Here is a 26,162-nt window from a genome sequence, read left to right as displayed (position 1 = left end):
GAAAACTGAAGCATAATGTTGTCATTAACTTGCAATATCATTGTAAAAATGTGAACATACCTGTTATTCCCAATCCTCACATGTGAGCAGCACAATTTGTGCAAATTGAACCCTTTGTCATGTTGCATCACCAACATGCACTGTTTTAAATACACTGAATATTGCATGAAACCAAATGCCTTTGGATTTAATTTGGCTTAAGATGCCAGGCACTCATTCACTCTGTTCTTAAACCTAGTGAGCCGCCTATGTAGGCAGCATTTTAAGATCCAATGTGAAGGCTGTTCCAAAACATTTGTCTTTCTAAGGCAGTATTCTTCTCTGAGAAGACAATCTTGCATTGCAATGGAATGAAAAAAAAAAGACTTGATAAACAAATAAACGCTGATTATATGACTTTTATGTTACAAAAGATTTCTATTTTAAATATATGATGTTCTGCTGAGCTTTCTATTCCAAGATGGTTCCTGTTTCCACTAAAAGTGAAGGATCATGTGACACTGAAGAATGCTGAAAATTAAGCTTTGCAACACAAGAATAAATTACATTTTAAAATATATTTAAATAGAAAACAGTTCTTTTAAATTGTAATAATATTTCAGAATGTTACAGTTTTAACTGTATTTTCATCAAATAAATGCAACCTTGGTGAGCATAAGAAACTTCTTTCAAAACCTTTTAAAGAAAATGTAATCCAACTTTTGAATGTTAGTGTATATGATCATTTTTAACTCGATTTAAATAGATTAAACATGACTGACAAAGTGGACAACCACTAGCCAGTACAGTCACTTGAATTCTGACAAAATGAAGCACTTTTAATTTATCCATTTAGCAGACACTTTTATCCAAAGCATTTTACAAATGGGCCACATCACAAGCAATTTCTCATAAGCATATACAAACTAGATAAGCACATGGACGTATCCACTATCTGAAGCGTATTTTTAAAAGCGTGGAACCCATCCTATCATGTATGGTGGCAATCAGAAAAGAGCGTAATCTGCAGACGCTATCAAGAGCAGGATGAGTGCCGTCTCTCCAGCAGTTTGTAAATGGACTCTAAAGACAAGTGATGGCACCATGTGACCAAAGTGAAGTGGACGGCATGCTCCTTATCTCTGAAAGAGAAAGGGATGGCTGGGAGCAGTGGTGGCACCTTGGCTCTCCAGCCAAAGTTGTAACATGAAAACGGCCGTCCTTGCTGGCAAGAGGGGTAAAGTGGATCTATTTCAGGTGCTGTACTTCAAGAGGCCGGTGCGTAGAGACATGACAGAATGGACGCTGCTCAAGCGGCTTCTGGATGCCGTGCACCAGCACTCCACCATGATCGGACGCCTCTGGCTCACAGTCATGGTGATTTTCCGCCTGCTAATCGTGGCCGTGGCCACTGAGGACGTCTATACGGATGAACAGGAGATGTTTGTATGCAACACCCTTCAACCGGGATGTCCCAACGTCTGCTACGACGCCTTCGCCCCAATCTCGCAGCCTCGGTTCTGGGTCTTCCAGATCATCACGGTGTCTACTCCTTCGCTTTGCTTCATCATCTACACCTGGCACAACTTGTCAAAGCAGCCAGAAGGTGAGCAGTCGAGGGAAGCGTATGATCGCAGTTGCGACTCAGATAGTTGCTCCATCAAGTCGCACAAACATCTCGGACACAGTCTTGTTGATGTCCTTGAGGGCATTGCGTTGCAGGAAGCCAGGGCTCCGTCCAAAAGCTCCTCAGGCGTCCTTTCCAAGTACTATGTCTTCCACGTGTGCTTTCGCACTGTTTTGGAGATCTGTTTCGTAGTGGCACAATGGCTCCTCTTCGGTTTCCACGTTCCCGCTCACTTTGTGTGCATGGCGATGCCTTGCATGCAGAAGGTCGACTGCTACGTTTCGCGTCCTACTGAGAAAACCATCTTCCTGATCTTCATGTTTTGCGTTGGGGTCTTCTGCATCTTCCTCAGCTTCCTAGAGCTCAATCATTTGGGCTGGAAGATGATCAAGAAGTCAGTGCTCATCAAGGACGGCTCTTGGACGGGATACGGTGCTATAAACCAAGACTCGCAGCCGATAGCCTCGCTAACCTTCAGAGACGTGACCAGCACTACTTCTCTACCTACCCTAGATCTAGTCGTGGACCATCAACCTGACCGAACCTGCACTGGGAACTGCTCGATGAAGAAAGACAAGGACACCTGCAGAGGAACACAATCGCTCAAGGGTAAATCTCAACCGAACAAAGGAAGAAAATCAAAGCAGAGGAGCACTGAGGTTTGGATATAAACTCAATTATGGACAATTCAAAGAGTCTTAAATTTGATTATGATGCTATTTTTGTTAGTAGGTTTTTGAAGGCAGCTGCTACTCGTGTGTTCGGATGAGTTTAAGAAATAAAATGCACAATCAGTCGTGACATGTTATCAATATTTCCACGTTGTTTATTTATGCAATATACAGTGTGTAATAATATATTCATTTACAACATCTATAAACCACTTTGTGTATAAATTATGCCAGAGAGCAAAAAGAAAATTCACAGCCTTTCCTTTCACTCAGTGATGTAGTGATGAACATTTGAGTAGAAGTTTTGTAAGAACACTAAAATTGGTGCAGGAGTTAGTAATAGTGTTTGGAAGCGAAGAGCTATTCTACATCTAAAGTCTGAGATCGAGATAATGGGGAAGCAACATTTTCTTTCGAGTTGAGCAATTTCTAATTTTCATAATAATAGTAGACCTCTAGAATAGTAGTCATAAATACTCTTTCTGAGAATCAGATCTGTCTTTTTACTAGAACATTACATATAATCTCTTAACTTTTGAATTTAAAGCTGCCGTGTGTATTTTTTTCAAATGTTAAAACGTTTCATCATATCCCAGTATTTTTTGTAGAGATAATTTGACATTATACCATTCAAAACGAAAGTTTGGGGTTTTAAATATTTTTGAAAGAGGTCTCTTAAATTCACCAAGATCACATTAATTTTATTAGAGATACAATAAAAACAGTACGTTTTATAGTCTATAAAATTGTTAAATATTATTACAATTTAAACAGTTTTCTATGTTAATATATTTTAAAATGTAATTTATTCCTGTGATCAAAATTGAATTTCTTCAGTGTCTTATGATCCTTCAGAAATCATTCTAATATGCTGATTTGCTGTACAAGAAACATTTCTTATTATTAGTAATGTTGAAAACAGTTGTGCTGCTCCATGATACTTTTCAAAAGAACAATTATTTAAAAAAATATATTTTTTAACAATTGTCTTTACTGTCACTTCTGGTGAATTTAACGTTTCTACAGAATTAAACTCTTCATTTCTTTCAAATAATAATAATAATAATAAAACATTTAGTGACCCCAAACTTTTGAATGGTAGTGTACTGTATGTAAATATGCTAACTTCCTGAGGATAGTAAACTCTGTGGTACTTTTAAAACAGTTTGTTTGAGTGGTCTGAATAATGAACGTTTAGCTCAACCAGTGGCGTGGGTTTGGGGCAAAACTACATGTTTTTCCAAACAATGAAAATTGGAGTGTTAGGTAAATGTTTATAAAAAATAATGCTGAATAAAAATATCTAAACAATCTCTATAATGATTTTTAAAATTGTAAGATCCAAAAGATCTGAGATCCATTCCAAAATTCCTTGATCTGTTTACTCTGCGCCACTATTTCCTGCACTGATTTTTCAGCAACTGCTGCTAAATCTACAGTACAGTAAAACAGGAGATATTTTAGTAATAGTTTAAATAGTTGATAGATTGAACTGCATGGTTTGAACCTGTTGTTAATTAATTAAAAAAATAATTGTAAATTATTTTTGGAAGGCTCCCTATCTAATCTATTGCAACAGCTGAGAGGAAATTTCTTTCACCACTAACATTTTCTTCAGAGAATGCAAAAATACAGCACTTTTGGCAACTCAGTTCGGTGCTGTTAGTAGCACAGAATTTACATGTTGCAGTTTTAGGCATCATTTGTGTCAAACAACTTTTTCCCTTTTTGCTCTCTGACTGCTTAATTTCGCCAAAAATAAAATAAAAAAAAATTACAACAGGGAATGACAAGTCAAAAAGGGAATGATCTGAAACAAAAACAGTCGTTCAAAGTTCAATTTCATGCACAAAAAACATACGGCTCAGAGTAACAAAAATAATGTTTGACATTACTGGAATACAGTCTATTTTTGCGGGACAAAACAGAGACACAATTTTGTCAGTTAAAACTAAATTAGTCCGAATTAGAAAGATGCCCACTGCCACTGATAAGCATAGGACGGTTCGACTAGAGAATGTTTCATTAACATCTTCAAATTTTAAAATGTCATTCAGAGGATGACATCGGTCAAACAAACCACATAGGTTTGCAAAAAGTTCTTGTTACATACAGTACGAAGTTGTGAACCATATCAATATATATTTATACTTTTTAGCACTCCATAAGATAAGACTGATAAAATTTTGTATTTCTCGGCATGGCAGAAAGATATACAGTAGAAAGTGCAATGTCCTAAAACCAAAAAACGAAACACAAAAATAAAATGTGCACATCAATGGGTGTGTTATTCTAAAGCTTTAGTGCAATACAACCACCGTTCAAAAAAAGCACTTGAAGGCGCGAGAGAGCGAAACCCACTTAAAAACACCTGCAATACTTACTATGATTCCTAAGATCACAATAAGTCTGTAAACGGAGACAGACAGAGAGAGAAAGAGGACATTCATAAGAGTAGCAGTCAAAGAGAGTCACAGTTTATAGAAAAATTGTGTTTCAAAAAACACATAAGACCACCGCAGGCAGGTAAATCCCATATCAGAGCAAAAGAAAAATATACCTAGACAGCGAAAGTCAAATCCACCCCATTGGATGCATCACATTTTCAAATGAATAAGGTAAATGCTGCGTTGAAGCTGAAATAAAATTACACTGCAAAAAAATAAAATAAAATTCTAAATCAGTATTTCATAATATCAGTATGTTTTTCCAATTGTCATTTTGGCCACCTGTATTTTTGTTTTTCTAGTTTTAGGTATAAACCAATTTGCCAATTTAAGAGATACATATCTATTTTATAAATAATAATAAAATAAAACAAATATTAAAATTGGTTAGATTTAACCATGTTTAGATATTTTTTACTAAAGAACAAAGCAAAAACACTGATTAAAAATAATTTTTTTGCAGTGTAAAAATCTAGATGTTGCACCATGAGGCCTGAAAAACGTAATAAGATAAATAAATACTGAAATGTAAAAGGTTCAAAAATGTCTGTGGACAAACGCAAGGCTTTCATTGGTGAGAATGCAGGATGTTGGGTGAGTGGACGGTTCAGACAGTCTGGTTTGGTGTGCAGTGACCCGAGGCTGTTGGCTCAGCTCATTGAGGCAGGGGCACTAGGACCTCAACGTAGTTTATGGGGAAGAAGCCCGATTCGCCGTTAATCATGCCTTCATACCAGTTCTCATCGATCTGATTGGTGAGGATGATGATGTCGCCCTCTTTGAAACCCAGCTCGCCCTCGTTCTCCGGCTCAAAGTCGTAGAGCGATCGACAGCAGGGCTGGTCCAAGTGTGACTCGATTTCTGCAAAGAGGAAAATACAACCACCACACACATTTAAACATTTGTTAAAGGAATACTTCACCCATTCACTAAAATCTGTCATTTGTACTTATGTGGTTCCGAGCACATATGCTGCTTTTTTAATTTTATGAACCTGTCCTGTAATGTTCAGAGTGACCACGACTGTCAACCCAGTGCTGTTTTAGTACCACTGATATGTTATTACAGTTTTTGTTAAAATTTTGAATCAGATTTGATGTAAAAATGTTTATATATTTAGTACTTTTGTTGTACATTTTTGTCAAGTTTTTGTTTTTCATATAGTTTTTAAGTTTTACTTTAGTTAATAAACTATAAAAGTTTTTCTTAAAGGGATACTCCACCCCAAAATGAAAATTTTGTCATTAATCACTTACCCCCATGTCGTTCCAAACCCATAAAAGCTCTGTTCGTCTTCGGAACACAATTTAAGATATTTTGAATGAAAACCTGGAGGCCTGAGACTGTCCCATAGACTGCCAAATAAATAGCAGTGTCAAGGTCCATAAAAGGTATAAAAGTCGTCGTCAGAATACTCCATCTGCCATCAGACGTGCAATCTGGGTTATAAGGATGCGCTGTTTTATTTCAAATCAATGCTAAATACACGTAGAAACAGCGCATCCTTGTGGCGCGGCTGATACAGAAGAGCATACACAGCGTACATTGATATGGAGAGACACAGAGGAGACTGTTGACAAAGGAATTGTTGAATAAAGTCTTTTTTTTTTGCCTACAAAAAGTGTTCCCAAAAGATTGCACGTATGATGGCAGAAGGAGTATTCTGACGACGACTCTCATACCTATTATGGACCATGAAACTGTTTTTTATTTGGCAGTTTATGGGACAGTCACAGGCCTCCCGGTTTTCATCCAAAATATCTTAAATTGTGTTCCGAAGATGAATGAAGCTTTTACGAGTTTGGAACGACATGGGGGTAAGTGATTAATGATAAAAATTTTATTATGGGGTGGAGTATCCCTTTAATATTTTGAATTAGACTTTATTTTTCTATTTGTTGTCATTTTTAAAGTTCAGTAATTTTGTGTTGTGTTTTTGCCATTTTTATTAGTTTTTCTTAAGTTTTGGTTTTAGCTTATTTAGTTTAGCTATTTTAGTACTTCAACTTAAACTAGTTGAAATAAACTACTTTATTTATTTATTTATTTATTTTAATTTACTTAATCTTTCTTTTTCTGGTTTACTCCAAAAAAGCACCATAAAAGTATAAACATATTATATTCATGCGTTATATTCTCAAGTCATCCCAAGTTATATATATTATATTGTAGCTTTAAGCAAGAAATATAACACAATTTAAGTTCTTATCACATTTAAGGCTCATTCACATCCAGTATATTCCTTATAAAAAGATATTAAGTATAATGCAATTAAAATGCATAAATATAATGCAGTAACTTAAATAAGTTGCATACAATTTTTTTTGTCAAGACCCCGGTCACTATGAAATGCTTCAGATTTTTTTCCACAGAAAACAGGTCTGGAATCACTTGAGGGTGAGAACATTGGGTTTAAAATGAAATATTTAACACCTTTGTGCTGCATTTAAACATCCAGTGCAACTAATGGAAAACAGTGCAGGGTTACTAAGAGGAAAGTAATAGAAAATAAGTTTGAGAGCTGATGTGTGGGCAGATGAGATGAGTGGGTCCACATGAAATCTGTGACCGCAGATCTCCAACAAAAGCTCTACATATTTCTGCAGAATTCAAATAGCCATTATCAACCAAATACTATAATCTCCTGGCCTTTACAGGGCCGGGTATCGCCTACTACCTCACATTCAGTGAGCATCTAGGCATGAACCCACAGGATGATACTCACGTTTGCTATCACCATTGGAGCTCTCAGGCCATGATAGAGTCATGGGTGCTGTGTGTGTGAACTCATCAACTGAGAGCAAAAACACATGAGATCAAACACCAGAGACAAACACATACACATATGAACATGAACATGACCAAAAAAACAACAACAACCATGTCATCTATAAATTACGGATGTGAATAGTACGGTTGTTTGGTTTTGATTCTGATTCTATTATTTTGATAGTACCAACCTCTTTATGTTTTCCCAATGCTTCTAGTTTTAAAATCTGTTCAAGTCTGATTCCTATTTTGCATAATGTGACTGAAATATAAATAGTCCAAACAGGTAAAAGTAATAAAAATTTCCATGATAAACATTAGCACCTACTTTTTCCATTTACAGTGTGGTTGACTTGGATATCTGAAAGGAATATGAATGAATGTGTAAGAACACATGACGGTGGTGAAATATGTGAGCAACACACAATAAAAGCCTTTCATGAAGCTCTAGTTTCTTAAAAAAAAAACAAAGAATGACAAGCCAGAAGGAAAAAACTCACAAAATGAAACAAACAATGAAACCCCAAATTAGATTGTATAGCATATGTTAATTATTGCAGAAAATGTAATTTTTCCACCAGTCAATGGCTGGTAAATCAAGAAAATAATTTTTATTGTTTTTATAGTTTTTTTGCTAGTAGGCACTGTACTTGCATTATTTTATTAATAAATATATTGTACGAAAATTCTCAGATCACATAAAAACTAGGAATTTTATATTATGTGATCATAGAAAATAGGATCTTGAAAATTTTAACTAAAAGTTATGTTAAAATACAAAAAGAAACATTGACGACTCTGCATATGTTCTGACTTCATGCTTAGACTGAAGCACAGAAGTTGAGATGTTTTCCTGTTGATACCTGTGCTTTTGACTGATGAGGTGTGGGTATGTCCATTGTGCTGCGTGTTTTCGACGGTCTCCAAACTGGACACGATCGACTTTGGCTTGAACTCTTTTTTGGGCCGACTGCTTGCAGTGGATATCCTGCAAGAGCAAAATATATGTGCATAAACTCAGTGCATTTAGCAAGAAACCTACTTTAGTTATTGTTGACACTTTCATAAAATATCTTCCAATGAAGACAGATCAACAGTAGGCTAGATAACAAAATACATGGAAAAAAAATGAAATGATCTTTGACTAGGAATATGGGATGGTTTAAAGCTGATTTGCAGTATGTGCAGTTAAAGATACCTGTTCTGTAGTTTGCTGTCGAGCTCCTTCAGGATCTCCAAGGACTGTCGATGGTAATCCAGCCCTGCCTCAATCAGAGCTGATAACTGACTCACCTGCTCCACCTACAGGTAAATGAAAGACACGACTGTTCACTGATCCCAGAACAGAAACCATACCAGTGCACAATTGCAATATATAATTAATAGGAAAACACATATAGTGTACAGCACATACAGAGTATACATATGGACACTCAAACAAAACTTAATGATGTAAGACTGTAATGCAAGAATAATGATGTGATATCGCAACAATGAAGTCCCAAAGTTATGATACAGTAGTTCACCCAAAATTGAAAACTGTGTCATCATTTACTCACCCTCATGTTGTTCCAAACCTGTATGAGATTCTTTCTTATGCTGACATAAAGAAGATATTTTGAAGATTCCTGGTAATCAAACAGTTGATGGTCTCCACTGACTTGCATAGTATTTCTTTCCCTACTATGGAAGTCAATGGGGACCAACAACTGTTTGGTTCTTCAAAATTCTACAAAATATCAAAATATTGTCTTTTGTGTTCAACATAAGAAAAAAACGTATACATGTTTGGAATGACATGAGGGTAAATAAATGATGACAATATTTTCTTCCATTTTTGCATGAACTATCCCTTTAAAGATATATATGTGTGTGTGTGTGTGTGTGCGCGCGCGTGTGTGTGTGTGTGTGTATTAGGGATATGCCGGTATCAAATTTTCATGTTGCGATTAATTGCTCATGCTTTTATCACGGTATCAAGTTTAGTTTTAAAAAAGTGGTCATAATACAGTATAATACAGGTTTAAAAACTTTTTTCTTATAACAAAAATAACTGAATATTTAAATACAATAAAGCAATACAGAAAAATATATAAAGTTAAACGTTTTACACAGATTAAAGTGCAAAAAAACTATTAAGACCAATAGGTATCATTTTACAATAAGACCTCATTAGTTAACCTTAGTTAATGCATTAACATTCACAATGACCAATAGCTACATTTGCTACAGAAGTTATTAATCTTTGTTAAAAAATACCAGTCTTAGTTTATGTTAGCTCATTAAATAACACAGTTGCAACTTTCGATTTTAACAATGTGTAATTAAACCTAAGATAAATGAATGTTCATAAGAATTTTTCATTGGCAGTTTGTTAACTAATGAATTAACTATAGTTAACTAATGAAGACCTAATGTAAAGTATGAATGAACAATAAACAATCAAAACACTTAAAAAAAAAATACCTAGGGCATGTTGTAGTCCAGATTAAAATGTAAAAAAAAAAAAGTCTGAAAATGAATAGCCTATTAAGTCTAAATATTTAACTATTTGGCGCTGAGATGAACACCATAGCGAATACACAAATCTGAATGGCTATTTAAATTTATTTAAATACTTTTTAGAAAGTAGCTTAGCTGCTTTATTTATGGGGTTTCCAGGGTAAGGGCTGCATTTTCTGCAGTTTAGCGCCATCTGCTGTCAGAGAGTGAATGTGCTTTCATTCAGCGTGTCTCTCACGTGTTCCCCCATGTGCTTCTCATGCGTGCTTGTTTACATCAGATCGCACATGCAATCTTTTAAGCGGCATACAGCGGTGTTGTGCATTTTGACCAGTTGATGGGAAAAGTATTCCTAAAATGCAACCCAAATTCTTAATAATTTGTAATGTATAATTTTTCATGGTATATAGAAGTTCCAACGATAACAATATTGTGCATATTCATTACAGTAATATATTGCATTACAGAATACCGGCACATGTCTAGTGTGTATATATAAATAATCACTTTTTAAAAAAATTAAACATTCTCATTATTAATTTTTCCTTACATCATTCTCCAAAAAGTTAAACATGCTCCTCTCAGCGAGTTCTTTGGATTCCTCAAACTTCTCCACAGCCTGTTTGATCTCCTCATCAGGAATCTTGCCTTGACGTTTCTTCTTGTAGTCAAAGTCTAACCGTCGACCCTCCAGTTTCTTCAGATGATGCTGTCAGGAAATCACATGAGATGTAATCATGTACTTCACTAACCTTAAACTAAAAACGTACAAACTGCTATCTGTAAATGTTAGTGTCTGATAATAGAGGGAATAAGGGAAATAAAATGAGTAGTTATTTGTTTGGTCAACATAACGGCCACCATAAGGGGGTGTCATGCTCCATGTAGATTTAATCAGCTTTTTCTAGGCCACTGATTTGCCTGGAGTATTCATCTTATGGGACTTTATATCTTTTCAAACCTCATTTCAAAAGGCCTTCATGTATAAAACATTTTAAATGTAAAATCATATTGAACCTTTAATAATTCTTTGTTTAGGGTTAATAAAAAAAATAACGAAATAGTGTTGTACCACAATCTCTTTGAGGTCTTTGTCTTGTAGAGTCTGAAGTGGGTCAATGAAGTTCTGTTTCACATTGATATCAAGGGCATCTTTAATATCAGCCATCTGCTTCATGGCTTCACCAATGTCCACCAGCGCAGCTCCTGAGAAGATGAGGCAGACATAATATTTTGACTTTCATATAAAAATAATCAAACATTTAAATGTAGAGAGAGAGAGAAATTGTGTCATATGTATATATATATATATATATATATATATATATATATATATATATATACACACCATCTGCATCTTTTTACTAAAGTAACTACATTAAAATTCAATCAAATTTAATGAAAAAAAAAACACACTTTATTGCATAATCACATTATAATGCCTTTTTGTGATAATATGATAATCCAGTGATTAAATACTTTACAAATGAAAGGTATTTATTTCATATTTTTTTTTACATTTGCATTTAATGAACACAATCCACAGGGTAAGATTGCAAAAAAAAGAAAAAAAACACAATTTTCTGTAAACCTGTAGACCTGTTCTGATTTAAAATTCTAATTGGAGGAGCCGCTTTGGAAACCACTGTAATATAACCAGCATGTGCTCACCAGTAGAGCTGAAGATCTTTGCCCGAACCCGACGGGACCTGATGGGACCCAACGGGTTCGGTCGGGTTCGGGCTTAATTTATACCATTTTACACAGGCTTGGGCCGGGCTCGGGCTCGGGCTTGCGGTCCGGTTTGCGAGGTAAATGAGCGGTCATGTGATGGGTTTCGAATAGCGCGAGAAAGACGCAAAAATGTATGATAAGTAAAACAAACGCATGACTCCCTCTATCAATTAATTTTTGCACCAACAACCAAATAAAACAAAGACTTATGTAAAGAAAAGACAATACCAATAATAAAAATAATGAAATGAGCCAGTGGGTTATATTGCTGGACGCACCATCAGTGAGCGCAGGAACGTGCTGAAGCCATCTACAGTGGATTCAATAATTTTCCTCCACAAAAACATGTAGGCCTAGCCTAATCTTGGTGAGTAAAGATTTTTCAAATTATAACTAAATATTAATTGAGTCTTAAATGCATAATGTAGACAGAGTATATAGGCTAATGTTTGCATTATTCTTTTATTAAATTTCAGCTGCTAGTGGCGAAGCAAATCTGGGTGGAGCCTTTATCTTAATTTTGTTATTGCCAAATACCCATTTTAATTTAGAATTTATCTTAATTTAATTTAAGAAAGACAAGTTTTTATTGGTGCGTTGGCCTATTAATAGGCTAAATGAGCCTATGCCTAGGCCTATTTAGAGTGCTGAGATGTTACGATGTTACAGAGGACTTATTTTATTTCTTTGTTCCAACTTCCAAGTTAGTCATGAATAAATTATGTAAAAAAATGTATAAATGACTAATTCTTGACAAAAGGCAAAAAAACTGTGTGCACGCGCACATTTGAATAATGTCGGGCTGTAAACGGGTTCGGGCTTTTAAAAAGCTGTCAATCAAGATGTGCTTGTCGGGCTCGGGTCCTGTCGGGTCTAACTTTTAAGGCCCGATTACAGCTCTACTCACCAGTGTCTCGCATCAACAAAGCACCACAAGGTGTCAGAGTTGTGTTCAAATGCTGTAATATTGCGTGTTTCACAATGCACAGTGTGCAAGATTGTGTCTCAAAGAGAGACAGAGTTCTGGAGATCGACCAGCATTCCTTCGCGCTGCAGTGTGATTTCTGCCATAATCGGCCTGTGCTTCATGTCTGTGCATGCGTGTGCTTGACTGTTGGTATGTACAGACGTTACCGAAAGTGGACTCCTCCCCAAGTTCCCGTCCATATCGCAGCATGCAGTCTCCTAAAAGCCCTTCAGTCTGCGGATAGCCCGTCGTCTTCACCTGCCCTCTGATTTTAGACACGGTGTTGAGCATTCCCAGTTTGGCTCTTGATGCTGTGCGGATACACGACATACACCCATGACCAAACCAGAAATCATAACACTGCACTCCAAACGTGAGTCACTGACTGAGAAATTATAGTCACTTAGTAGCAGCAGTGGAGGCAAGAGAGGCAAAAAAAAATAAAAATACTGCATGAGAAAATAATCAACAACACCAAAAAAAAAAAAAAAGCAATTTCAAAATACAAGATTAAATAGTGTGTAAATCAATTATATTGTGCAATAATGATGAAGCTTCAAAGGGAGGTGAGTTTACTGTGTTCTTCTCATAGATTGAGATAATCATTTTAATGAGATAATGGGCAAACGTTCATGTTTAAACAGGTCAGCCTGAATGGATCAAACTAGTGGTAATAATAAATTGAATTACATTAGTTAACATCTTAGCAACTCAATATTGTTGATTAAGTTTAAATCAAACTGCACTAAAAAACTGTGAGTGAGCTTGAAATAAAGGTCCACAACCATCTTGCCATGAAGCGTTAACCAAGCATTTGATGACTAATGGTATGAGTTTTTACTGTATTATTGTAATCATTTTTAAGCAATGTAAAAAAGTAAAAAAAAAAAAAAAAAAAAAAAAAAAGTTTGGGGTCAGTAAGATTTTTTTTAAAAGAAAGTAATAACTTTTATTAATAATGAATATGATTAATTTTTAAATAAATGCTGTTCCCCTCAACTTTCTATTCATCAAAGAATCCTGGAAAAAAAAATGCATCAAAAATACTAAGCAGCTCAACTGTTTTCAACATTGTCAATAAAATGAAAAGTTTCTTGAGCAGCAAATCAGCATATTAGAATGATTTCTGAAGGATCATGTGACACTGAAGACTGGAGTAATGATGCTGAAAATACAGCTTTGAGCACAGAAATAAATTTCATTTTATAATATATTAACATGGAAAACTGTTGTTTTAAATTGTAATACAATTTCACAATATTGCAGATTTTACTGTATTTTTGATCAAATAACCGAAGCCTTGTTAAGCAGAAAATAATTTTTTAAAAAACACTGAAAAATCCTACCAACTCCAAACAGTGGTATAATTATTTAAGTTTTAATATATAGTACAGTAGTATAAACATGTGCTATGTTATAATAGCACTGTTCACATTTTGTTGAGTATAAGGCTAGTGTTTCACAAGACTTCAACCCTGTAATCAAACTAGAACTGGAAGGCCTCGCCTCCTCATTTCAGAAGTCCACTGCACAATGCTGCTTAGTAGGTGGTGTTAATGATACTTAATGACTCTGTTAAATCATAAGTGTTATGAATATGTCAGATCTGTGATTCATACCTGGGTTTGGCTGAAGATACTCTGTGGTTTTCGTAATTAGTTCAAAAACAGACTTGTTGGTGACTTCTATTTTCTGTAGAGGTAGGAAAAGGTAAGAGTAAATATGTTTGTCATATAAATCACATGTGAAGAGGGGCTCATTTCTGCTGTTTCTTTCTCACCCGCTCCATTTCCATGAAGTCTTCATCAAGCTTTGTCCCTTCTGCACCACTTATCTTCTCACTCAATAACTAGAAAGAGAGAGAGAGAGATTAGATCAGAAACAGGAAGCAGTGATATTAGGCAGGAAGAAATCGCATAAGGTTTCATTGTGTACACACTGGGGTGGGCGGAAGAAAAAATAAATCAATAAAGAGCCTCCATCTTAGCTTACTGTAGAAATGATACCTGATGTCACAGGTCTGAATTTAGTTCTGTGTATGTTGAAGCAGCAGTGATAAGATGATAAAAAACACTGATATTTCATGATGCGCATTTATTATTATTATCCTCATCATTTTCATTGAAAATCTAGTTTTACATCACATATTACAATATCAGCTAAAAATGATTACATTTAGTCATTGCAGATGCTTATTAGTATTATTATTATAATTTATTATTATTACTACTACTATAATTTTTTTCCATTTTAAATATAGCACCAAATCCCTTTATTTTACAATTAAGCACATTTATTATCATTATTATTATTATTATTATTTAAAATGTATTTCCACATCACTTATTATAATATCATCTAAAAACAAAATGAACACTTTAAGGGCACATTTATTGTTAGTATTATTACTGTTCTTATTATTGTCATTACTTTTCATTTCAATTATAAATTCACATCACTTTATTTTAAAAAGAATATTGTAACATCAGCTATTTATAAGTTATCAACCAAAACAAGTACAAAAATGATTATTAGTTTATCTGTAGCCAGAATTTTAATATCATTTGTATTGCATTGTTACATAATTGGTGCATTAGACTGATTGTTGTGACTTTAGAAACTAGTTAGAAGCACCACTAATAATCACTAAGAGGATTAACAAACATATCTTGCATAACAAAATGAAAATTAGGTTAACATTTTTGGCATGCAGGTCAGTGAGAACAGATTTGGACTTTTAAACTGTGCCTTAAAGCAGGTTAATTTAGAGTCAGAACTTTTCAGAAAGGTTTGAGCGTGCTGACAGCATGCTGTGCTTTAGTCTGCTAAAAGTCCAACAGTTACACTTCAAGAACGGTAAAAGCATCTGTAAAAAATGCCTGCCTTCATGTTAAATAAATCCAAATAAATTCTGTCAGACTTCAAACCCAAATGTCAATGTGCAATGCTGCTCATCTATTTTCCTTCTATAATCTGAGTGAAATAGAATATTAAACAAGAAAAAAAACAAAATGATTTAAATGTTATCACATTGATTGGATCATGGAGCCAGGATGTTAGAGAGATCCATAACATCAGCTGAAAAGGAAATTTAGTTTTTCCATGTAGTTTTTCCACACCTAACGCCCCAGTTGTCTAAGCTCAGAAGTTCATCTGTTTCCAAAATGGTAATTATACTAAGCACCAGCTGCGGCTGTGTGAAGTGGCCTACATTTATACTAACACACACTTGTTAAGAGTCAGAATTCCGACCTACTTCTGCCTCTGGTCCATCAAAACCGGCCCTGACGGATGCTGTTTGTTAACCGCACTGCTGTGATTGAGTTATGAAGGTGTGATGTCAGAAGGTCTTTGTAAAACTCTCTCTCTTTTTAATGCACGGGTGACTGCAGGCAGAGGTTGTTCAAACACCCACACTGTTCAGAACACGCTTGTAATGACAAGACTGTCATTAGCAACATGATCAGCAGAAAGAGTTATGAATCAATCACAGGACTGAATCAGATCAGATGGCTTATTTACTTACTCACTGAAACACAGGTTATGATGTCTCAAAATGACCCAGATCACACTGACATATTCCAGCAAGAAGAAGTGCACTTCAAATATTCAGATGATGTACTTATTTTACCCCAAAAATTAAGTGTGGCATGTTGGAAACTAAAGAAAGATGGCAAACTACACTTCTAAAATGCAGATGGTAGAGTACATAGTGCGTAGTGTATATTAATCACAATTATTGTCATTTGATTTTTTTAATTTTTTTTATTTACATTTCATCAGAATTAATGCACTTTGACATTGATACAAATCAAGAGAATGTGAACTTGCAGAAAACCACATAAATGACCAGATGAAAGAAAACAGACTGTATTACACTGTCATTTGAGAAAAATATAGCATATTTTCATATCATCAGCTCTTTTCTCAGTGCAGAAAGAGTGTGTGTGCATTGTTGCCAGGTTGAGATGATTAACTAAAACACTGAGCAGAAAATGATGGGAAAAAAAGCTCTGATTGGCTGATTTAAACTCTTGACATCTGGTAACCGCAAACATGAAAGCTCTTGGATGTTTGTTACCAATGCAAGATGTCAAATGACAGTGAAAGGCTTTTAAAAATAATAATAATAATAATAATAATAATAATAATAATAATAATAATATCTTTATATTAATTAAATATTAGCAGACCATTATGCTAAATCAAAATAAGCAAAAAAAAAAAAAAAAAAAAAAAAAAAAGATTAAAATACGATGTATATACCTGTATATAAATATATATATATATATATATATATATATATATATATATATATATATATATATATATATATATAGACAGATATAGCCCTATCTCTATACATAGCAAAAATAGCTTTGTAATTGTTTATAATTTCAGGAATAAAAGATCAATGAAAATTATTTCTCTTGATATGACTAGGGATGAGCACTACGATTAAAATCTCTGCGGTTTAAAGCGTAACTGTGTAACACTGTATTTGCGATCCATTTGAAAGACTTAGTTATGAATCAAAGTGTCAAATAATCCTAGATAATTTATTTTCTGAATTGATATTATTTACCAACAAACGGTTAAGATTTACAAAACTGACGGCAAAAAATCAGCATATGTCATGAATGAAAATGCAAATTTACTCCCTGACAGCAGGTGGCACTTTTGGACAAGCAGAAATACAGCAGGTACCATGGTTACCACTGTAAACAAAGCAGCACTGTGCTTATAACACTATTTTATTAGGCATTATACAGATACAACATGAAAAAATGTCAATGAAACTTTTCTGAATAAAGTCGGTCCCCTCTCATTCAGTGTTTCCTCCTTTACACTGGTAAGTGCACTCCCACACCTTGCAATGCAGTGTCTGAAGTGAAATGAAATGATTGTTTTCTGCTCATTAACGTGATGATAGTATGACAACCCATTGCTACTTAAAGGCAGCCAGTGGCTTTGGTCTCATAGCAGTTCCACAGACACTAAAAAATTCTCATTTCCTCTTCATGGACAAACATTCAATTTACTGAGGAATGAATGAAGCGCTCCTCTGTTTAAATGAGGAAGGAAATTGCAACACAAGTCCAGACAGTGATGACACTCACTCCAGCAGGTTGCACTTTCCTTTACAAACAAACATTGTGTTGTGGAACAAACACCCAATTAAATGAAGGGCACAGACATATTCAAAGCTGCAGACTGTGGTTAAAGTCAACATGTGAAAATAAAAGTTTTCCGTCTGTGAGGGTGGAAACTCACAGAAAGCATGTGCAAACCTAACTCTGACCTGGATTAAAAAAAAACATGACAGGTAGCAAAGCGTTCGCTAATTAATAGCAACAGACAACAGCGTGACACCTTTTAAAACAGAGGTTAAGAATAGAAAGAGTGATAATGTCTTTCAAAGCAGCGACTGCTTTACTGTGATCTATCCAATTAGCAGCTACAGCAAACGACTCCGGCAACATCACCATGAACCAGTCAGTTTAACAGCAGCACTGGATGATCTACTGGTGAAAACAGATTAACTTGCTAAAGAGTGAAGGTGGAATAAATGTGTCCATGTTATAGCACTTATGTCAGTGATCATGTTCAATTAACCATTTATTATCACAAAATAAACCTGGAACCATCACTACACAGCTTACCAGATAATGTGTAAATAGTCATGAAATATAATTTAATTGATTTCATTTTTATCTTTTATATATATATATATATATATATATATATATATATATATATATATATATATATATAATATATATATATATATATATATATACACATTATATATTTATTATTTTTACATTTTATGACATTTTTATTATTTCATTAAATCAAAAATAGTTTATATATTTATAAAGTATATATTTATTAATAATGTATATAAATTATTTAGTTATTCCATATTTAAAATGATAAAATTATACATTATAAATTTTATATTTTATATCAATCTGTTCTTTTTTTTGGTGATACATACAACAAACATGCGAGTAGCACTAATACATACAGGACTGACTGTCAGTTAAAGCATTGGTTTAATGTCATTATTAAGACACACTGTATGCTAAATGAAGCAGTTGCTCAGAAAGCTGTATAATGTAATACAGTTCATTTGTATTGTACTAATCTTTTTTATTTCTCCTATGGTGACATAAAGCCTAAACAGTGGTTTCTTATGGGTTCTGATGGGGTCATAATACTGTAGGCAGCAGACACAAATGCAAAATGAACGAACTGTAGACAGTGTGTCAGTCCACTGGGGTTTAAACAGCTGGTGTGTCCACATAACCACTAACTTTCCCAACATTCAACCCAGAAATTAAAATCTCAGAAACATCCTTAACTTCCCCTCTGAGAAAACAGATGATGATACAGTTTAGAAATCAGGAGGCTGATCTGAAATCAAGTCTTCTGGGAGGATTTAAGGATATGTGATGCAACTCGATGATGTAAGATGTATTGAGACAAAAGATTTCTGTTGAACATCATTTAGGAAGATAAAATGCACTCTTAGCATGTCTTTAACAGTAATTAAGTGATTCAGTAATATTGGGTAACATCAGGCCCCTTTGTGCAGCATTCAACAGCATAAACCTCCTACACACTCAGAAACACACAGAACTGACATGCAAACCTACGCAAAAGGCAAACAGTATGCAGCACAATGCAATACGGTGCAACAAAACACACAATATTGCTGATATACTGCAAGGTTAAAGGTGAAAATTTAGCATCTAAGTCCCGCTGAACTGGTGCAAAAAAATAGTTTGCTTAGTTAGACATATAATTGAATGTATACATTCATTTATCTCTATGCCAGAGGAAAAGACTAAAGCAATATTTCACCCATAAAAGAAATGTTGCTGAAAATTTACTCACCCTCATGTCATCCATCGTGTAGTTGAATTTGTTTCTTCATCAGAACTGATCTGGAGAAATGTAGCGTTACATTATTTGCTCATCATTGCAGTGAATGGGTGCCGTCAGAATGACGAAGAGCCCAAACAGCTGATAAAAACATCACAATAATCCAGACGTAATCCACACCACTCCAGTACATTGATTTACATCTTAGTTTGTAAGAAACAAATCCATCATTAAGGTGTTTTTTGGACTGTTTTGGTCTGTGCATATTTCTCCCCTGATTCAGACAAGATGACTTTTTTACTGAAGAAAGCAAAATAATGTATAGAGAACTCATAATTTAACCTATAGCAATAGTTGGAATTTAAAAACGTCCTAAATTACTTGCCTTACTTGTGGATTATTGGGATGTTTTTATCAGTTGTTTGGACTCTCATTCTGACGGCACCCATTCACTGCAGAGCATCCACTGGTGAGCAAGAAATGTAATGCTACATTTCTCCAAATCTGTTCAGATGAAGAAACAAACTCATCTACATCTTGGATGGCCTGAGCCTGAGTACATTTTCAGCAAGCTGTCATTTCAGGGTGAACTATTGCTTTAAAACCAGTCATTTGTTTACATAGCAGAGGAAAAGACTAACATTTAAGACAGTTCTAAGAGACAGCTTTTTGTAAAATGTCACATTGAAATTTGAAGTGGAAAACCCGATTGAGATTAGCTCAAAAAAATACTGTAGAATAGATCATAATCAGAGGAGTAAAGACAGACCAGCACATCTGAAATGTTTAAGAAAACTGCACGTAATTTTAATAAACATCTGGGCATAAATATTAGATATAAGACTTAAACCTTGAACAAAGTCTTTCTTCAACCGCAAGGCCTTGGTCTGCTCATCTCTGTTTAACTCTGTGGTGACCTTAGATACATCACTGGCTGATAATTATATCTGTCTGTTAACACAAAATAACATCAGCACAAACTGTTCCTGTCTAATAAACCACAATAGATTTGACCTGACCCTCTGAACTGTTTGTCGCTGATGTTGGGTGGCAGTCTCACAACAGAGAGCGGATACAGAACAGATAACGCTCCTGATGTTTTTTCAGGCAGGACTACTGCTGTGTTCTTTATGTAAGGCCATTACACACATCTCAAGAGTACAGGATGAAACGAAATGCACATCAAAGAGCCTGACATATAGTCGTGAGAGAACACAGGACATTTGCAGCCGTTTTATTCTAAAAGGAAAATTATGAGTGATAATGTCAGACATCAAGAAAATATTCTAAATGTTTGGCTTGAGTAGTTAAAAATGTGATTCTGTATGTTTTTTAATGTGCTGCACATAATATTTCAGTTCTACCTGACAAAACAGACAAAACAGCAGAAATATGAGATACAAAAAATTAATAAATTACATTTAAAAATGTATTAAAATAGAAAAAAGTTATTTAAAATGGTAATCCCAATATTAGTTTTACTGTATTTAAATGTTTACATTTTATTTAATAATTTGTATTAAATACAATACATTAATATACTAAAATATGTATTATATAGAACAATTAAATTATTATATTTAATATATAATGTCAAATATTTAATAAAATTACTAAATGTATGCATTCACATATTTTTATAAAATATATTTACAATAAAATTTGTAATAAAATTAAAAGTACTCCATCAAACGGCTTGTCAAATGCAGTTTTTTCCCCATTACCAAAGTGGATTTCTAGTGGAGACCATCTGTAGACATTTTATAAACTTCACGAGAATGATATGGATTAAGATCACAAACTCTAAAAAATTTAGCATGGAACATATCTAGAGGCCTGACAATTCTTGGTCAGGGCTCGCAAAATTGCTAGCCCGACATCCCGGGGCTACTGTGTTTTCCAGCCGGGCTACCAAAATGTTCCACCACCCTGCCCGACGGGCTATCTTGAGTGATGTAAAATTCCTTACTTGATTCGGGTTGTTCACTCGCTTGTGGGGTAAAACAGATCATAGTCTTGCCATTTTAAACATTCAAGCATTTTAAACCATTCGCGTACATTCAGGGCTTGCGCGCACACATTTTTTATTATACAATCCAAATAACATGTATTTAGCATCTTTTTGGATAGTAATTCAAATGGTTGCCTCTGATTTTAAATAGAGCACAGACAAAGCCTTTGTTTATATGAAGAGATTTCTTTTAGTTAAAATTTCAAGTTAGTTTTATTAATTAACATTTCAATTTCACAAAGAAACATTCAGCATTCAGAACTGGAACTATCCATTTTGTAAAAAAAAAAAAAAAAAAAAACATAAATATCATTTTGTAAAAAAAAAAAAAAAAAAAAATATATATATATATATATATATATATATATATATATATATATATATATATATATATATATAAATTGCAAGAAAATTATATGGTGTAATCCGTTTCATGAGTTCGCACTAACATATAATATGGTAGAGCAATTAGTAGCATATTTGGCATGCTGTCCGGAGGGAGGGCTCCGAGCTCAGGATAGAGCCCGAACCCAGAGAACAACCCCCACCCCCCAAACCCCTCCCCCCCCAAACCCAAGAATGGGATGAAATTAGATTAAGAGTGAGGTGTAGGGGTGGAGGCGGGATGCTGGAAAACTGTCCTGGAAGAGAGGTAAGTTGGCTGTATATATATACCCGTATTGTGCTTGTTAAGGTGATTAGCTGACGAGCTCCAGCTGGGCCAGACTGACTGATTATCTGATCGTGCTCCTCCCGAGACTTGTTAATAAAACATTTCACGAGTTTGCACTAACATATAATATGGTAGAGCAATTAGTAGCATATTTGGCATGCTGTCCGGAGGGAGGACTCCGAGCTCAGAACCCAGAGGACTCCCCAAAAGAAGCTAATGGTATGAGACAGCAGGACTTGTGTGTAGCCCTCAAAAAATATGCGCGCCATGAAGAAAAGTGGAGTGTGTGCGAAGGGCCAAAAGAGGAGCACAATGGGAGGCCATGTGAGGGACTCTCACTACGTCTGAAGGGAGCTGCAGCTCTGCTGCACCGGAAGGGAGAGCCCCTGTTGAAGCTGAATACGTAATTTTCATAAAAACGTCATATGGAGGGCTCTCACTGCGACCGAAGGGAGCCATGGCCAACGCTGAAGGCTCAAAATGACAGATAGAGGGATCTCACTGCGACCAAAGGGAGCCACGGCCGACGCTGAAGGCTCAAAATGACAGATAGAGGGATCTCACTGCGACCGAAGGGAGCCACGGCACTGCTGCACCGGAAGGGAGAGCCCTGTCCGATGTTAAATAAGCCTGAAACTCGAAACAACAGATGGAGGGCAGTATCAAATAGGCGGGGCACTGCGGTGGCAGTATCAGATGAGCAGGGCACTGCGGCGCCAGTATCAGATGAGCAGGGCACTGCGGCGGCAGTATCAGATTAGCAGGGCACTGCGGCGGCAGTATCAGATGAGCAGGGCACTGCGGCGGCAGTATCAGATGAGCAGGGTACTGCAGTGGTAGCTTCAAATTTCATTTAAATTAGAGTTAGATGGGCTTTCTTTGTGTGAAAATGATTTGGCCTGATAGCTCTTGAAGGTGTCCGATGATCATCAACCGAAAGCTTGGTTCCACTGCTGTGAGAGGACTGTTTTGAGCTGTTGCTGTAGTTGCTGCCCCAATTCGGAAGGAGTGGCTGGAAAATATTTCTACAGGTATGCCTGATTGGACGAGGGAGAGTTTTAGCTGTTTTTGAAACCAAAAAACATTTCATGGGGTGGTTACAGGCATCGACAAAAAGAGGGTCACGAGGGAATGTAGACATAGGGTGGCCATATGCACCACCCACACGGGACACGCCCCGGCCAGGACCCCAATACCACCCAAAACATCCAGGTTTTGGCTGTCTTCACTGTGCAGGTCGATTGTTGTGTGACATTCATGAGAGCTAATGAGAGAAGAGTAGACTGCTCCTTATGCTTTCAAATTGCTTTTGCACCTACTTTGGTGTCATTTTTGATTGGTGTGCAGCGATGCTTCAAGTCAAATGAACAAACAAACACATGCACATACATCACTTTGATAGCTCCCTGTAGATCTCGCCTTCTCACGCGCAGCCCCACGATTGGTCGATTATGTACAATACCTGCATGTTATTGGCCAAACTCCTTTGATGCTCTAGGTGATGTTCTAGGCGATACTAACCCCGCATGAACGGCGCACACGGCCACCTCACGCAGACAGAGCTTCTGAATTGGAGGGAAGAAAAAAGGGGCCTGATATGGTTGGATTGGTGATGGGAGTTTTAAAAATGTAGCTAGGTGACTTCTTTTTCCTGATCTGATTTACTTGTTTGATGAAATAGGAGATAGTTTTGCTGTCAAGCACAGAAAGGTCGGAGACTTTTTTTATTTTTTTATTGGAGAGAAGGGTTGGAAGGAAGATAAGGAGGGCCCGCAACCTTTTGCAGAGGCAGCCTCACACACGGATTAGCCTCTGGTGCTGGAAGAGGTAGAAGGAAATGAGGGAGGAGGCCAGTAAGCTTGCGTTGCTGGCTGATGATGCACTGCTTGGATGTCTGCAGTGGGAGCTGCTGGCCCTTGATGGGAAAAAGGAGTAGAGTAAGGGTAAGAGTAAAGTGGCTGAGCTTGAGTGGCTAGTGGAGGCAGCCTCACGCTAACGTCTGCCGCCAGAGGTAGAAGGAAGGAAGTGGGAAGGATAGGAGTTTAGGAAGCCACACCAGTGGGCGACATTGCGTGCAGTGCTGTAGCTGAAAATGCCACAATGATTGGTTGAGAAGAGGAGTGAGGCAACGCAGTGTGAGGAGCAGCCGACTCTGGGGCATGGCCCAAACTTGCTGACGGCCTGCTGTGTCTTGAAGCTCGAGGGGAGGTGGAACTTGATCTGGAAGACAATGTGATTTTAAATGAAGCAGGGAGCTATGAGGAAGAGGAGCATGGGCTGCAATTGTCAGCAGAGGCAGCTTGACGTTTAAATCGGCTTCTGAGCTAGTGTCTGCTATGGAAGCTGGAGGCTACTGAAAAGAAAAAAGTGGTCATTAGAAACGGGAGGAAAAGCCTGAGATGTGTGGGCCCGAGTTGCAAGTGGAGACAGCCTCACGCTTCCTTCACCTGCTGTAGGCCACCGGGAGGGAGTGGAGTTTTTTGACATCCTGAAGAGCCTGTGCAGCCTGCATGGCTAGCAGAGGCAGCCTGCATGGCTAGCGTCTGCTATGGGAGCTGGAAGCCACTGAAAAGGAAATGGATTAGAAGTAACAGGAGGAAAAGACTTAGATGTGGGGGCATGTATTGCAAACGTAGGCAGCTTTGCGCTTGTTTCAGCTGCTGTAGTTGTAGTCCACGGAGCTTGTGATATTTGGAGAAAAATGCTGAAGAGCCTGTGCAGCCTGCACAGCTAGCAGACGCAGCCTCACGCTAGCGTGTGTTACAGGAGCTGGAGACCATTGAAAAGAAAGAGAGGTTAGAAGCAGCAGGAGAAATGATGACTTTGATGACATTAAAAAGTGATAAAATGACAAAAAGACATACTTTTCCTCTTAACCACGTATTGAAACAGCTAACCAGCCAAGCCGCACATCAGCTGGTAGAGACTTGGAGAGAGGTGCCTAGCAGTATGCACAACGCATGCAAATTAGGATGCTAGTTACACTTGTTCAATAATAATAATTTTAATAGTTTCTTTATGATACCTTAGTTGTTCAAGCTTGACTTCGACTAGTTGCTGGTCCTATAGAGGGCGCAACAGGATAATAAATCTTTGAAGGACTTCACATTTACACTCCAAATAAACAAATAAATGATAAATAAATGTATACTCCGAAAGCTCCACAAGACATGTGTGATTATATTACTGGATGCTCAAAATTGAAAATTCTAAACAGCTTATTGTATGGGTAAGTTAAAATCCCTGTTCTACTCTAATGCGCTGCTGCACTGTTATGTACATGCATAGGCTACAGACAATAGCTTGTATGTCACGCACAGATCGCGCGCGCACAGAATCATTCAGCGCGGAAATGTACGGTCAACAATGTTCTGTGATTTCTCAAAATAATTTAGAATCTGAAAAGTTCAAGCATATATTCTTATTAAATAAGAATTAAATATTCTTACTAAATCCCACAGCTACACTACTACTAGAGAGACGCTGCCATGTAGAATTAATTCACACACGCAGTCACTCTCACTAATGCATTCATATAAAATGTAATCTTTACTGTGCTACTTTATCTATCTGATTTAGAACGAGCAGAAATCTCTGAGAAATACAACAACCCAAAAGGCAAAAGAACTTACAAAAAAGAGCTGTTATAGGAGCAATAGCCATGTGGGCAGCACTGTGTCATATGCCATAGCTGTGCACAAGGAGTTTGTCACAGCTCCACACTTATTTGTTCATAAATGACATCATCAGTGACTAGTCGACTTCAACTCAACTTTAATCACATAAAAGTCGACTTTAATTATTTAGTACACTGTAAATTATTGTAATTATTTAGGTACACTGTTGAACTTATTTTCTCAAAAATAAGATATCTTATCTGTGCATCGGAGT

The 26,162-nt window shown here is 36.2% G+C and overlaps 2 protein-coding genes across 3 annotated transcripts in view; one reads left to right on the top strand and one right to left on the bottom strand.

Moving 5' to 3' along the window:
* The first annotated feature begins 1,127 nt into the window (after nucleotides 1-1,127).
* On the top strand, nucleotides 1,128-2,389 carry LOC122137940 (gap junction delta-2 protein-like). Its single transcript, XM_042727272.1, has one exon. It carries the CDS (start codon nucleotides 1,186-1,188, stop codon nucleotides 2,275-2,277), a length of 1,092 nt encoding a protein of 363 aa, XP_042583206.1. The 5' UTR covers nucleotides 1,128-1,185; the 3' UTR covers nucleotides 2,278-2,389.
* Nucleotides 2,390-2,409: 20 nt separating this feature from the next.
* Nucleotides 2,410-26,162, bottom strand: part of LOC109047461 (endophilin-A3-like) — a 36,142-nt gene continuing 12,389 nt past the window's right edge. Inside the window, exons 2-11 of one of the 2 annotated variants that reach the window (XM_042727270.1) lie at nucleotides 14,477-14,545; nucleotides 14,316-14,388; nucleotides 12,864-13,007; nucleotides 11,068-11,201; nucleotides 10,546-10,704; nucleotides 8,692-8,795; nucleotides 8,357-8,481; nucleotides 7,822-7,854; nucleotides 7,450-7,518; nucleotides 2,410-5,585 (exon numbers count right to left, since the gene is read on the bottom strand). In XM_042727270.1, coding sequence (XP_042583204.1) covers nucleotides 5,380-5,585; nucleotides 7,450-7,518; nucleotides 7,822-7,854; nucleotides 8,357-8,481; nucleotides 8,692-8,795; nucleotides 10,546-10,704; nucleotides 11,068-11,201; nucleotides 12,864-13,007; nucleotides 14,316-14,388; nucleotides 14,477-14,545 — 1,116 coding nt within the window. In that variant the 3' untranslated portion in view covers nucleotides 2,410-5,379. The remainder of the gene's footprint in view (nucleotides 5,586-7,449; nucleotides 7,519-7,821; nucleotides 7,855-8,356; nucleotides 8,482-8,691; nucleotides 8,796-10,545; nucleotides 10,705-11,067; nucleotides 11,202-12,863; nucleotides 13,008-14,315; nucleotides 14,389-14,476; nucleotides 14,546-26,162) is intronic. The other variant, XM_042727271.1, reaches the window with a different exon arrangement.

Source organism: Cyprinus carpio, chromosome B7 (genome assembly GCF_018340385.1).
Source record: "Cyprinus carpio isolate SPL01 chromosome B7, ASM1834038v1, whole genome shotgun sequence".
In the NCBI taxonomy this organism is placed as follows: domain Eukaryota; kingdom Metazoa; phylum Chordata; class Actinopteri; order Cypriniformes; family Cyprinidae; genus Cyprinus; species Cyprinus carpio.
Note: the sequence above shows the minus strand (reverse complement) of the source record. Positions and strands in the feature narration are given on the sequence as shown.